General features: G+C 47.8%; 1 protein-coding gene across 1 annotated transcript; it reads left to right on the forward strand.

Moving 5' to 3' along the window:
- Window positions 1–11,840: 11,840 nt before the first annotated feature.
- Window positions 11,841–14,724, forward strand: LOC127348182 (uncharacterized). Its single transcript, XM_051374269.2, has 8 exons — window positions 11,841–12,039; window positions 12,133–12,340; window positions 12,434–12,526; window positions 12,710–12,883; window positions 12,977–13,345; window positions 13,426–13,635; window positions 13,704–13,824; window positions 14,558–14,724. The coding sequence occupies exons 2-8, from the start codon at window positions 12,134–12,136 to the stop codon at window positions 14,722–14,724; spliced, it is 1,341 nt and encodes a 446-aa protein (XP_051230229.2). The 5' UTR covers window positions 11,841–12,039; window position 12,133.
- Window positions 14,725–16,094: the final 1,370 nt, after the last annotated feature.

A 16,094-nucleotide genomic window follows, 5' to 3' on the forward strand; every position in this document is an offset into this window, starting at 1 on the left:
TCATGGGGACCTGGAGCGGTGGCGGGCGTTGGCGACGGAGGTCGCGGGCGTGGAAGGCTTCATGGTGGTGGTCTGTGGCGGTGGCCTGATTTGGCTCAGCCTAGATCTGGTTCTCGGCGACCGGCGTGGTCTTTCTCCGGTGCGGTGGCTCTGACCGGCGTGGTGAACCACGACTGGCGACATATGTGGCGGTGGCGTCTCGCGGGGCCTCTAGCCATTGGTGGTGATGAGCAGGCTTGTGGCACCACTAGGAAAATAACTATAGGTTGATTCCTTAGCCATGGCGCATTGAAAAATTGGTACCTGCGGCGCCACCATAAACCGGTGCGTCACGGGTACCAACTTATCCGTAGCACACAGTAAAAAGTGGTGCACCACGAGTATATTTGGACATGGCTGCCAAGGGCTGACCAAAATACCCGTGGTGCATCCCATACTGGTGCGCCACGGGTATACCCTGGAGCGCCACGGGTATGTTGGTCAACCCCCTTTCCTCGCCACTCCACGTGGGTCACCATCGCCTTTTCAGTTTTGAAAAAAATGATAAAAATTTCAAATTTTAAAATCATTTGAGATATTGTTATCTTACATAATCTAGTTGTTAGAAAAAAATAACAACCATGAAGTTCTACATAATTTGAAAGAAAAAACTTTATGTTTTGGTAAAATGGATCTAGATTTTGCATACGAAATCGCATCGAAATTATTTTCTATGCAAATGCATCTACACAAAAAGTTACATCTGAATTCAACCGCCTATAGTTGTTTGCATTTTTTCTAGAATCCCCAAATTCCAAAGGGAAACTAGAGTTTTCATAGGTTCTAGATTTCGCTAAAAATGTTTTTTGAAAGGGTCTCACTTGCCCGTTGGGCACCAGTATGGGTGCGCGATGGGTATTTCCAGCCCAATCCCACCAGGTGGACAAACCCTAACCTACCAGCCATCCCTTTGGCTTTTTTGCACTCACACCCGCCCCGCCATCGTTTTTCTAAATGCGATTGGGTCTCATCATAGTACATGTCACCCCCTCAGCCTACTTGTCGCTCTCCAGCGTCGAGCGCTAGCTCGTCTCTTCCTTCGGTTCGGTCAACCCGGAGACGCCGCGATCGCACTCGTCACTCCTCCCGGCGCTCACCTCTACTGCCACACGGAGCCTCCGTCTCTTTGCATCACATGTGACTTTGCCCTGAGCTCCCTCGTCCATGCTCGCTCACGACGCATGCGTCGACGGCAACACTTTTGTGCCACCTCACCCTCGTCGGCTCGAGGGCAAGCCTCGTCGAGTTCCGCTGCCACATTTCTTCCTGCGCGACAACGGTGCCTCCACGCGCCCTGCCCCAACCTGGTGACCTCCACCTCCACGCACTCGAGGTCGACCTCTAGCGCCTCCGCCTCTTCCTGCGCGTGTGCGGCTGCTCCTCCAGACCGGCAGGAACATCCACGACGCGGAGCCAACGCAAAGATGCCAAGAACGTATTTAAAAAAAATCGCCAAAAAATCACAGTAAATAATTTCTGAAAATATACCCATGATAGCGAAAATAGGTATGGCACGGATAGCTATTTTTATAGTAGTGTGGGTGGCGGCCAGATCCTTGGTTGAGGACATAGACCTAGGCCTGGTGGGCTTGGCTGGGATCTTCGTGATATGAGGGTGGTATGTGGGTGCGGATTGTTGCGCTCAGTGTAGGACACCCTCCGCCACCATGCCCCCATTATTGTCTGCGTCCGAGCTCCATCTGGCCAGGCAGCTTTGGTTCGTATGTGTCAGAGCCCTATGAATTTGTAAGGGGCTTCCGGTAGTTTGGCGATGCAATAGACGACATCTTGGATGGCTTTCTAGATAGGGTTCCTTGGCCGGCGCATGCTAGCCGGGTAGGCAGCAGCATGCTTTGTTCTGCAACCGCCCTCACGGCTGTGGTTTTCCTCCATCCATCGTGGTTATTCACTTATTTAGAATTGAGGGATATATCCATTGTGGACCGATAAGCCATTCGAAATCTTCAAAAATTTGTCACGTCATTAAGACTTACCTACTTCTTGGTCAGAAGGAAGTAGCACTAGGGGTATTATCTATAGCAAAGTAGATGTATGCTATGCCATATGCATGAGTAGTAAACTACTATATGATTGTCAAAAGTCAGAACCCTTGCAAAAACATTGATTTAGTACAAGTGGTGAAACACCAAGACATACACCATGCATACATACATAACTCAATCGCACTGTGGCGTTAAGGAAGAGAGATAGTCCAACGACGACACGCGCGAGGAGGACTAATTAGCAACATATATGAGTTGAAGTTAAACCATAATGCATGTTCGGAGAGTCGGCACAGCACAACATTCGTACTTAGGCGACGCACCCGATGGCAACAAAATTACTTGAGCCGGTTTAGCTCTGCCTCGATCTGGATACATATACTATATACTTGCACCGTACTACGTACCATTAAGCTAGCTAGCTCCTCTGAGTAGAGAGAGCATATGCTGTGGAGCTGAGCAGGAAGCTTCCTGCTGCCTCCTGCAGTGATTAGTTAACTAGTAATCTTGTTTGTACTGCTACTAGTTACGTACTAGTAACAGCTTGACAGTAGGTAATTAGAGGGAGGACCTAGAGTATACTACTGTATATGGGTGGAGTTAACTTTGTGTGGGGGTGTGGGGTTGTGTTCTGACAGGGGCTAGCTGTAAATCACATGGTGATTAGTTGGGGAGGAGGAGGCGTCTCTTTCGGGGCTCTGACACCTCCCTGCACGGCAGCACGTGGTGGTAGCTTTCCCGGTGGGCCACTCCGTACCACTGCCACGTGTCGGTTGGCGCCCCGGCAGCCCTGACTGTGCCGGCCCTGCCGACGTCAAGGACCACAATCGCTTACTTGATTCTCTCTATAAACAACCCAAGTTACCACTACTACTATACTTCATCGTCCGTAAATGTTAATTCACTTCTATCACCACTAACCCCGTCTTCTTCTAGCTACTTGTAGATGTTCTGGTCGATCATCGCATCTAGTATGCTGCAAATCTCTTCTTCTCTTTCACCTAAGCTAGCAACACAGTCGCCTCTCAGTGCTTAGGTCGCTTTCCTGTTACGTTCAAGTGTTTTTTAGAGCTGCATTGTTTAGGCCGACATCATCCAAGGACGCCTGTTTCAGTGGAGTATACAATCTGTATTGTTTTTAATTAAGGTTGTTTACCGTATTTTTCCTTATTCTTGGCCTAGGAGACCTAAATAGAGAACAAAATGTGTTTCGGTGGGATAACTCTGACTGAGTTTTCTTTCTCCTTGGTTGCATGTGAGTATGTGATCATAGACAAGTCACCCAAGAGCTTATTGGCTAGCACCACAGATGGTGGATAGGCGATCTAGGTTCCATCCTCAGCTCTCTCTTAGTTACATACATGTCTAGCTCATTCTAGAAACTCACCCGGAACAGTCTTGTGTTTGTGGGCTTGTCCTGGTTGATCTTGTATCGCACTCTCACCAAAGTTGTATCATCTTACAATTGTTCGTCCAAACCGAAACCTTCGAAGCGGGGAGACACAACTCTATTTCACGAGTTTTCATTGAGAAATTATAAACCATTGTGTTGGGGCTCCCAAGCTCCATGGAGCCCTTAAGTTTTCAATAACTTCAAAGTGACAGTTCAAAGTTTCAAAAAATCTGAATTTTATTATGTAGGTAGGAAATGAATTTTAAAATATGATTTAGAATTTTTTAAAATAAAGAGCTACATGGAGAGCTCGTCCTCTCCATTACTAGTATTCGATCGAGTTGGCACATACATTAATCTGCAAGGATATTCAGCGCATGTATACTCTGAATGGGCTCGACAGGATCTTTCCCATATCCTTCAAGATAGATGATACACAAATATATAATAACCATATATACAAGTCCAAAATTATTTATAGCATAGACCAACAACAAATGAATGAATTATAGAAAGATTATTTGGTGCATGGGCAGCAGTAGCTTTCATGGTAGCTGGATGGATGGAGTGTTTAGTTCCAATACATACATGCATGTTTCCTCTAAGCCGGGCTCACTTGTCGCCTGCTCTCTGACGCTACCTAACTCAATACCTGTAGGTCCATCTAGTTGTAACTCGCAAAGGTCTGAGAAGTGCAAGCTAGCTCATTATTAAGCGCCCGGCCGGAAGATCACCACAACAAACACATAGATACTCCAGCAATAATTAGTAATGGAATGCCCTGCTAGCTGGCGATTTGTATATGATATTTACCTCCAATTTACGTCCGTGTATAGTGTAGTAGGCCACCGCTCCAAAGCCAAGAAGCAGTAGAAAACGTGATTTATAACTCGTCGTCCATGCATGGCCACAAGGTTTTGGTCCATCCATGTTGTCCCATTGAGTAATTACCAACACATCAATTCTGGCCCTGCGTTTGGTTTTGTACCCACCTTTTTGGGAATTCATCCATGGACCGGATGCCATTACCAACTTGTTGGTACGGCCGGGTCCAAACCAGTTTTATTGTCACAAAAACTTTGCGTAGTGCCAAACGGCTGCCAAAAATATCCATCAATGTATACTACTGCTAGCCAAGTTGCCATTGGACGTAAGAGGGAACTCTTATCAATCATAGCCATACATATTCATCTGCCTATCCGTAGTACTCAGAAGTTCTAGCATCTCCTCTATGCAACTTCTCATACTATAGCACTTTACTCTCTAGCCTAAAATGGTTTTGGGAAATTATTATACTTCCTCATTTTAAAGTTATTTTAAGTTTGTCAAAATTTGAATGTACCTAGGCACTATCTAGTGTGTGAGAATACATCCAAATTTAGATAAATCTAACATAAATTTTATGGAACAGAGGAAGTATGTTCATATAATACTAGAATATTTTAATTGGAGGAAATTGCAACAGTAGCTCTTTGGGCCGTTTTTGCACAAACCGGTGACTCAATTTTGTTGTTGCACAGACCTAACCTGTGAATCAAATTTGTTGTTGCACAAACTAGTGAATCTAATTTTGCACAAACATAGGTTGGCAAAGGTTTTGGGAGAGTTATAATTGAATAAGATCACAAAGGGAAAGCCAACGAGGAGATTGGGATAGAGAAAATACGATCATACCTTGAAATGTACAAGAAACGCTCACGCCGAAGTTGATCGAGTCTTGTCTAGTCGTACTCTTTGTTGGAGGGTTCGTATTTAATCACATGTGATAGAAGGGTGCACGCAGGCGCACACTTACGAGTTATGATCAGTTGGAAGAGTGTTCGTGACTTCGTGAGGTTGGGAGGTAGACTTTGTACAAAATGAAGCACAACCGCTGGTTGTCTTGCTTGGGCGTAGACGCCCTTGTCTCTGGCTCAAACGAGCGTGCCTTGATAGGCGACGGCCGTATAACGTGCATGTTCTTTTTTGGTTTTTAGTCTGATTTTCTTCACTAATCAGATCAAACTCTTTTCTTGATCTTAACTAATGGCATTGCAGGAAACCACTCCTCTCATGAGAAAATGGAATTAATGAGGATGATGCACGGATCAAACAAGCTAGGCCATAACATTTTGTGTGGCGTTTCATCACGACCACCTATGTGTCTATTCTAGTGAGCCGGAATGGTCGCCTCGCTCACGTACTCCGCGCTATCGTGTTAGAAGGGCTTGGTATAGCGTCCGTCCAAGCGACCAACGAGAGCAACGCACTACGGGAAAAAGAGCCGCTGCCGTGCAATCACCTATTGCCGTGTGCTCGCGCACGGCAAAGAAATCGTTGCCGTGCAAAAAAAATTAAAACACACGGCAAAGGCGAGCGCACGGCAAAGAGGAGCTACAGCGCACGGTAAAGAGGAAGGGCACGGCAAAGAGCGCGTAGAGCGCACGGCAAAGAAAGGGTGGACGGCGAAGAAATCTTTGCCGTGCGGAAGCGCACGGCAAAGAGCTGCCCGCACGGCAAACTCCCAAGGGCGCACGGCAAAGAGCTCGTGCTCGGCAAAGACGCCGAACGTTATCCAAACGCGCATCCGCTGGCCAGGCCTCACATCCACACACACGCACGCGCATCCGCTAGCTAGCTGCGCTCCTCGCCCCCGCGCCGCCGCCGCCGACTCGCCCCCGCGCCGCCGCCGCCGACTCGCCCTGCCCCCACGCCGCCGCCGCCGACTCGCCCTGCCCCCGCGCCGCTTCCGCCGCCGACTCGCCGCCTGCCCCGTCGCGCGCGCGCCGCCGGCTCGCCTCGCCACCGCAGCCCGTCGCGCCGCCGCCGCCGACTTCGCCCTGCCCCGTCGCGCCGCCGCCGCCGACTCGCCCTGCCCCCCCGTCGCGCCGCGCCACCTCGCACAGGGCCGCCACCTCCTCGCGCGCAGGGACCCCGTCAAGTCGCTCACCTCGCAGGTAACCTCTCCTTGCTCTCATCTTTCTCCCTGTACCTGGTTGCGCCGATCGATCTGCAGTAGTAGCAGTATAGCAAGCCGTGATAATGGATCGTGTGTAGCTTGTAGCTTCTCTGGTCCTTGCATGTTACAACTACAATGGTGCACATTACATTTACTTTTCCCGTGTTCCAAATTACTAAGTGTCACATGTTTGATAAAATTTGATCTAGACACACACATGTATTCAGACACGTTTTAGTGTAGATCGTTGCTTATTTTGACACCTCAAAAACATCATGTATGCACTGCATGGATCTAGAGAAAGTGTTTGTCGCGTGCTTCTGCTTAGCACTCTCCCCGTTTCGAACTCTAAGAATGTTCTACATATTTTATATGAGCTACATGCAGATTGGAAATTTGAAATGAGTTATTCATTGGATCTTGTCACTATGCAGGCGATGCTTCGAGGTGGACACGGGGGGTCGGCGCCGCGAGGGTCTCTGAGGGGGCGTCTCGGATCTTCTTCGAGGTGGACACGGAGGCGGCGTCGCCGGGGTCTTTGAGGGGGCGTCCCGGATCTTCTTCGCCGATTTGCTCACGCGTCAAGGGTAAAAATCTCGCCCCTATGTACCTAGGTTTTTTTGTGGGTCTAGATCACCAAGTATGTCGCGTTACCTAGGCGTCTTTTCCCGACCGTAAGGGTTACGCGGATAAATATGCATTAGTGGTCTCGCATATTATGAAGCGTAACTCTTACGGCATTTATCGGGACAGTCGGCGGATCCGTAGTTGGGTACGTTCTCCCTGCTCTACCCCGATCCGAGTCAGGATTTCGGCAGCGCCTCCCCGTTGTTCTCCGGATGCACACCCCTCTCGGCTTTTTGGCGAGACGTGTATCGGGAGAGCAGCGGGGAGGTGCTGCCGAAATTCTGTCTCGGATCAGGGTAGAGCAGGGAGAACGTACTCAATCTACGGGTTCGGCGGCTGCTAGGAGCCCACCTAGTAGAGATTCAGGTTGATTCATGCGTAAAAAAGGAAAAATTAAAATGCGGATCATGTTTGATATAAATTCTAAGTTTGTCTGTTTTGGTGCTGGTTAGAGGATGGATAATCGTGACTGGATGTACGATGGCAGAATTGGTCCGTGGAAATATACTGAGGAATGGGGAGAAAAGACCAAGCAGTTCGTGGACAGGGCGTTTGACATCCCTAGCGAGACCCGGGACAGTTTTTTGCCCTTGTAGTAAGTGCAACAACCAAAAAACACAGGACAAGGAAACTATGAGTCTTCACCTGATCAAGTCTGGGTTCAAACCGTCCTACAAGATTTGGACTTTTCATGGAGAAAAGGCGAAGAAACGTGCTAGGAAGGAGGTGCGGTAGATTCAGCCTACGAGGGAATATGATACTGGGTTTGATAGGTTCCTAGAGAACTTGGCTAATGGTAATGTGCCTGAAAGCCCTCATGTAGAGGCGGAGACATCTAGGGATGCGGAGATAAGTGAGGAGCCGGAGGAAAATACAAAGAAGTATTACGAGGCTTTGTTTGCTTCGCAGAAACCCCTACACGTAAATACAGATGTTACCCAACTAGATGCTATCGCTCGCCTTTTGGCCTTTAAGTGCCACAGGAATCTGTGCAGAGATGGGTTCGATGAACTTCTGGTCCTCGTTGGCAGTATTCTGCCGAAAGGGCACCTCTTGCCGCAAAACTTCTACTATTCGAAAAAATTGCTCAGTGACCTCAAGATGTCATCTCAGCAGATACACGCTTGTCCAAAGGGATGCATGCTATTCAGAGAGGAGCATGCTAACACAAACTATTGCATCCATTGCAAAAGCTCTAGGTACTTTGAGGTTGACACCAATGGTGATGGTCAGAAGAGGCAGACCACGGTTGCCAAGAATATCCTCCGCTATCTTCCAGTCCTACCGAGGATCCAACGACTCTTCATGATCGAGGATACTGCCCAGCAGATGAGGTGGGCTGTAGAAGGGATCAGACCAGACAGTGGCAAGATGATACATCCGTCGGATGGTACTGCATGGAAGAACTTTGTCAAGAAATATCCCCTGAAAGCCGGTGACCCGAGGAGCGTAGCAATTGCGATATCAACCGATGGGTTCTATCCATATGGTATGTCGGCTGCGGTATACAGTTGTTGGCCAGTGTTTGTTATTCCCCTGAACCTGCCCCCTGGCGTCTGCACGAGATCAGAGTACATGTTTGTGTCGATGATAATCCCAGGACCGAAATACCCGGGTAAGAACATGAACGTGTATCTGGAACCACTGATTGATGACTTGCTTCTTGGCTGGGAAGGTCGAGGGATCCGAACTTATGACGCGGCAAAGAAGGAACACTTCGATATGTATGTCTGGTACCACACGTCTCTGCATGACTTGCCAGCACGTGCTTTGTTCTGCGGGTGGTGTACACATGGGAAGTGGCCTTGTCCGGAGTGCAGGCAAGCCGTGACTTTCTTCTGGCTAAACAAGGGTGGCAAGTATTCCTGCTTTGATGAAGCTCGACAGTTCCTTGAGCAGAGTCATGAATACAGGAGTGATGTAAAGAGTTTCAAAAAAGGCCGTGTTGTCCATGCACCGAAGCCAATTCCGAAGACCGGACAGGAAACCAAGGCCGAGTTAGACGCTCTCCAGCCTAACCCTGATGGGAATGGTTTCTTGGGATACGGGGAGACACACCAATGGACCCACAAGCCGTGCTTCTGGAAGCTTCCTTACTTTGAGTTTCTGGAGCTCCCGCATAACATTGATGTAATGCACACCGAGAAGAATATCAGTGAAGCCATTTGGAGCACCATAGTGGACACTGAGAAGACGAAGGATAACATAAAGGCTCGAATTGACCAAGAAAAGTTGTGCGATAGGCCAGAGTTGAACATGAAGCCACCTCAAGGTGCCAAAAAAACTTGGACTAAGCCACACGCCCCGTTCTGCCTCACAAAGGCCCAAAAAAGGGAGGTCTTTCAATGGATGAAGGACTCCTTGTTTTTCCCCGATGGGTTCGCAGCCAATTGGATGAGGGGTCTGAACATTGAAACGTTGCGAGTACAAGGACTGAAGAGTCATGACTACCACGTGTGGCTTGAACGGATAATGCCGGTGATGATTCGAGGCTATGTCCCTGAGAAGACTTGGCGAGTGCTAGCGAGGTTGAGTTTTTTCTTCCACCAGATTTGTGCTAGGGAGTTAGACACTAAAGTGATTGAGAAGCTGGATGAACAAGCACCCATGTTGCTTTGCGATCTAGAGAAGATCGTTCCTCCAGCATTCTTTAATCCGATGCAACATATGATCCTCCACCTCGCGAAGGAATGCTTAAAGGGGGGCCCGAATTGGGGCCGTTGGCAGTTTGGTCCCGAGAGAGAAACACAAAAGCTTCGTCAGATGACTGGCAATAAATGCAAGATCGAAGCATCCATAGCCGAGGCAGTCCTGAACGTGGAGGTGGCAAACTTCACCACTAAGCACTATGATCCCAACATTCCCACAAAGCACAACCCGGTCCTCCGTTACAATGCCGCCAACAATGAAGATGTACCCAAGCTTAGCATCTTCATAGGGCTTGGCGGCAAGTCAAGTGGCTCGAAGCCGTACACAACGAATTTACATGAGCGGGAGTTGATCCACTCATATGTCTTGAACACCATGGTGGAAGTGAAGCCGTACATCAAGTAAGTGCTAACCATTTAGTTATTCGCAAACATTCATCGTATGTTCGTGGCTAACTCTTCCTCCGTTCACTGTTGTAGACAATTCACGACTAAATATTGGAGGTATACCCACAGGGATCCTACCTCGGAAGAATCCAAGGATATTTTCGATAAGGGCGGCGGTCACGGTTTCAGTAGCTGGTTCTGTGGTTTGGTACTATCCTATCCAAATTTGCTTGTACACTGTCGACATTTCGGCCGTCATTTCTTGTTCTAAACATGTCGTCCTAATCTTGTAGGCAAGAACTGACAAAGACATGAATCCCTTGCTACGAAAAATTGCTAGGGGCTTCAACCATTCCGTCGACTCGTTCAATTCTTATGACGTGAATGGGTATCGCCTGGACCCATCAATACACAACAAGCCGTCCAAACAAGAAGACAATAAATAGCGGGGTGGTATGTCAAGGTGATGATGGACTCCATTACTATGGAAGAGTCGAGGGTATATACGAGCTGAATTACGGGTTTGACAAAGGGCTAAATCCCGTCGTATTCAAATGCCATTGGTTCGACCCACGTCGCGTGAGACGGGATCCTGAAATTGGATTGGTTGAAGTTGAAAGAAGCTCTGTTTATAAGGGAAAGGACGTGTACATTTTGGCCACCCAAGCCTTCCAAGTATTCTATCTTCCGTACGCGTGTCAAAACCTGACCAAACGTCTACATGGATGGGATGTTGTGATGACGGTTCCTTCACGCATTAGGCCACCCCCGCCAAACAAGGACGATTACCGCCGCGTAGACCCCTCAACAAGGACTGTTGATTTTTATCAAGAAGAAGGGCTCCCCGGTCATTTCACTATCGACTTGTCGGCCGTTGTTGATAACATGGTCGTAGACGATGAGCAAGAAGAAGATGCGGTTATGGAGGAAGATAATGAAGAATATGAAGCTGAGGATGTGTGTGCCGTAGAAGACCTAAGTTTGCTCGAGGCGTTCAAAGCAGGCATTGACCTAGATCCAAATGGACCACCTCCAGGTTTCATCGATGATTATTGGTTCGCTGAGCCTGATGATAATGAAACATGTGGTCCGATTACGGATGTCGACATAGGCTACTGATCTATGTAGTTGTAATTGAGAGGCTATCCTATGTACTGAACTATGTGTTTTTTGTAATAAACTATGGTCTATGTACTGAACTATGTGCTATTTGTAATAAACTATGATCTATGTACTGAACTATGTGCTATTTGTAATAAACTATGATCTATGTACTGAACTATGTGCTATTTGTAATAAACTATGATCTATGTACTGAACTATGTGCTATTTGTAATAAACTATGATCTATGTACTGAACTATGTGCTATTTGTAATAAACTATGATCTATCTACTAATATTCATCTACTTATATATTTGCATTATTGTTGATTTCACTAATATTCATCTGTTTACATTGCATACTAATAAACCACTCTTTTCATTGTGTTTGCAGGTGATTGAAACATGCCGCCAAGAAAAAGAAAGGGAGGTTTCAAAAAGAAGATCAAGGCCGTGGCTGAGCTTATGGGACTTTCGAGTGGTTCGTCGTCGCAGACATGTCCTCCTAGCGCTCCTCCTAGCCCTCCACCACGGAGGAAAAATGCCCAGCCACAGCGACTTCGTACCCCTTCTCCTAGTCCTCCCCCAGCCGAGGATGATGACGAGGAGCACTGGGGTGGGGAGGACGATGAGGAGCACGGTGGGCAGGATGAGGAGGACGGTGGGGAGGACGGTGGGGAGGACGGTGGGGAGGACCTCGAGGAGGAGGAGGGGCTGGGGGGTTTGCCGCAGGAGCTAGACCCAAACCTAGCTTGGTATCCGCCGGCGGAGGAGGTGTACGTTGCAGCCGAGGAGAGGCTGGAACCACGGGACAAGAAGCCGTATAAGCGCGGGATTACGAAACTCCCCAAGCTAAAAACTTGGGCCTTCCGCGATGTTGTTCTCGTGCCCGCTGGAAAGAGGTACATGCTGATTTTGGCATTCCATTATTGAAATTTTTATCATTATACAAATTTTTATCACATGCATACTGATTTTGGCATTTCGTTGTGCAGCATGTTCAAGTATGGTGACCCGAGGAGGAAGCCGACACGTGAGTACTTGAACATCCTTGGAGGCCTAATTAGGAATCATTTCCCTGGGATTGTCAATCTCCCTAGTGGTGGCCGCGATGTGGCTTGGACTTGGAAGCACTACAGCTACGCGGAAGATCCTAGCGGCAAGTGCACCAACATGCAAGAGCGGGTTGTCCGCCACTTCTGGGTACGTGACTTTTGGCTTCATAGCATTCAAACACTTCTTGACTACCAATAGTTGCTCTAATTCCTCTTGTTTTACCTATGTGCATGGTTGCAGAAATACTTCAAGAGGGCTGAGGGCGAGGAAATTGCGTGCGACGTTATCTTACACGAGTTGTGCAGGGTGAGGGTGACTGGCATGCACTACGAGGCACGTGTCCGGTAAGGCCCGCGATCGGCACGCCGAGCGCAAAGTTTGGATGAGTAAGGCTGATTGTCGGGATACGCTCATGGCACCGTGGCAGTACCTGCAGGTATTAGCATCGATGTGTTATTTATTTCCGTATTTTCATGTAGTTTATGTTCTAATAATGGGTCTATCTTGTGTATGTAGAACCCTCCTCAGTACGTCGGGGAAGACAAGGCGTGCTTTCTTGCGATGGTCATATGGTGGACATCCCCCGAATACGCCCGAAAGCACGAGGAGGGCAAGCAGAAGCGTTTAGAGATGGGAGGTGGATCACATGTCCTGGGCAGCAAGAACTTGGCCCTTACCTTGCAGCAAGAGGTGAGCAAATGGTTTCTTCATTCTTTCGTTTCATCTTATTGTTAGCCCCGCAAGGGTGTCCCTCTTCACTTACTTGCATGTACTCTTTTGCAGGAAGTGAAGACAGGCGTGACACCAAACTTATTTGGCCTTTTCCAAAAGTCCAAGACTAGGAGGGAGCCGCATCCTGAAACGGGGTCCGTGTGGGTCAACGGGCTAGCGGAGGCACAGTGTGGCGCGTACCGCTCGAAGTTCAAGGCCAAGCACGGCGAAGACGCCGACCCAACCACCGAAGACTTTGACGTTGAGGTTGCGGTGCTTGCGGGACAAGGCAAGAAGGGTGGCCGCCTATGGATTGCTGATGGGTTAGTCGACCCAAAGACCATTCCATCTCTACGCCAGATCCGTCGTGGGCGTACGAGCGAGCAGCCTCGGGTAGAGACCCGCCCATGGGCTTCAGACCTAGCTGTTGAGAAGTTACGGGTAAGTTCTTCGTCGATCCTCTACGCTTCGTTACATGTTTTCCATTGCAATGTTACTGACATCGCGACAACACAACGTAGGCGGAGATGGAAGAAAGGGAACGGAGGCACCAAGAGGAGCAGATGCAGCAGCAGCTTAGGGAGAACATGCAGATGCAGCAGCAGATGTTGCAGCAGATGCAACAACAGCAACAGATGTTCCAGCAGATGTTCATGAACCAGGCCGTGCTGACTTCCCCACCAGGGAGTAGTGGTCCTAGCACGTCGTGTCCTCCTATGTTCCCACATTTTGTAAGTGGTTAACTTAATATCTCCGTCTCAATCTTGTTTGTTGTCTAACCGAACTTTGGATATTGCAGATCCCCACGCCCGATCCGGTTGTGATGGCGCTCCTCCAGCAAGCGCCAAGTCAGAGCCCGCTGACACCTGGCTTGATCGTCAACAATACGGGCATCATCCGGAGCCTGCAGCAGTTTCTAGGTGAGTTCTCCTACACTTCTAATTCTTTCATACCATGTCACTTGTGAACTTTAGCCATTCAACCATGTCAATTTTAGCCATTATGTTCAATTTTAGCTATTCCATGTTAATTTTAGCCATTCCATGTCATTCTTAGCCATTATGTTGAATTTTAGCCATTTCATGTCAATTCTAGCGATAATGTTCAATTTTAGCCATCTCATGTCAATTCTAGTTCTTACATGTCAATTTTAGCCATTACATGTCAATTCGAGTTCTTTCATGTCAATTCTAGTTCTTACATGTCAATTTTAGCCAATCCATGTCAATTCTAGTTCTTCCATGTCAATTCTAGTTCTTACATGTCAATTTTAGTCATTTCATGTCAATTCTAGTTCTTCCATGTCAATTCTAGTTCTTACATGTCAATTTTATCCATTCCATGCCACTTATGCATCTATGAACTTGTAGGAGGACAAGGAGGTGGAGAAGGACAAGGAAGTGGAGAAGGACAAGGAAGTGGAGAAGGTTGATGTTGCTTGTGTATGAACTTGTTGTGCGACTTGGAACATTCTATGTTGGAGACTTTGTTGTTGATGTTGATTGTATGAAATAATTATGCGACTTGGAACTATTGTATGGACTTTGTTGGACTACTCGTGTATGAACTTTGTTGTTGATGATGCAAATACTCTATATATTGTGCTATATGTGTATCTGGATGATTATTAGTATTTGTGAATTGCATATGCAGGGATTAATGGGGAAACAGGGAAATTCTGGAATTGTTTCAGCATCTTTGCCGTGCATATGCACACGGCAATGACACATGCGCACGGCAAAGGCCTTCTTTGCCGTGCACACACACACGGCAAAGGGTGCCTGCTGTGCACCAGCGCCGCTGCGGGTGTCCTGCTGTAGATACTTTGCCGAGCGGGCTGGAGGAGAAGCGCACGGCAAAGGCGAGGCTTTGCCGTGCGGGTTGAGGCGAAGCGCACGGCAATGCACAGCGCACGGCAAAGGTTCCAGGCCCACGGCAAAGCCTGGCGCACGGCAAAGGCGCCACAGCGCACGGCAAAGCCACGACGCACGGCAAAGCCTGGCGCACGGCAAAGGCGCCACAGCGCACGGCAAAGCCACGACGCACGGCAAAGGCTTTGCCGTGCGATTTTTGCGCGACGCACGGCAAAGACAGCTTTGCCGGCCGGATCTTTGCCGAGCAAACTTTGCCGTGCACGGCCGCACGGCAAAGGCTTTGCCGAGCGTATTATTGCTTTTGCCGTGCGATTTGGGCGCACGGCAATGTCCTGTTTTCCTGTAGTGACGTGAGCCACCTAAAACGAAATAACAATTAGTTTACTACCATACCAGTCGCATGTTCCCGATTGTACTAGCGCAAAAACGCATTCGTGAATGTTTAGTTTTCAAAAATATTGATGATTGTTTTTGAAAACTATTCAGATTTTAAAATGGTTCACTAGGTGAACATGTCTAGATTTTAGAAATGTTCATAAATTAAAAAGGTTCAGATTTTTAAAATTTTCACCTGGTAAAAAAATTCAGATTTTAGACCAAGTTCACCAGATAAAAAAGGTTCATAAGTTAAAAATGGTTCAGATTTTAAAATTGTTCACCCTGGTACAAAGGTTCATTTAAAAAAAAATCATGATTCATAAATGGTTCAGATTTTAAAATTTGTTTACTGAGTAAATTAAAAATGATTGAGATCGACCCCCCTTCTGTTTACAGCTAAGAATAATAAAACGGAAAAGAGGAAGGGAAAGGAACCGAGCAGAAAAACGAACGGAAAAAAGAAGCACTGGCGAAACGGAAAGAATGGAGCAGAACAGAATCGCGTCATTGGGCCGGGCCATGTCGGCGGATCATGTGGGCCAGTCGTAGTACAGCTCGCCATGAGCGAGAAATAGCTGTTGCGATTTCATCGGCTCAGTGCAATACAGATTTGTTTTGTTTTTTGAGCTTAGGTCAGTGCAATAGATAAAGGTCCGGCTTCAAAGATGGGCTGATTTATTGAAACCTTGGTTGATGGGCTGTAGTACTCCTCACTCTTAGAAAGGATGTTCATGAAGTCTGAGTACTACTCACTCTACAAATGGATTCATGGAGTACGCCAGGGCCACCTTAGGCGCAGCCACGTGGCCACGTTGACCAAATTTTTCGGTAAGCTGTTTCTATCTACTCTCCCTCGTGCGTCATTCCATGATTGGGGTTATGATATAGGGTGGCCCGATTTTCTCAGTAAGCAACGGTGGTGATGATGATCACGGGGT

This window comes from Lolium perenne, chromosome 4, assembly GCF_019359855.2.
Source record: "Lolium perenne isolate Kyuss_39 chromosome 4, Kyuss_2.0, whole genome shotgun sequence".
Taxonomy (NCBI): Eukaryota; Viridiplantae; Streptophyta; class Magnoliopsida; order Poales; family Poaceae; genus Lolium; species Lolium perenne.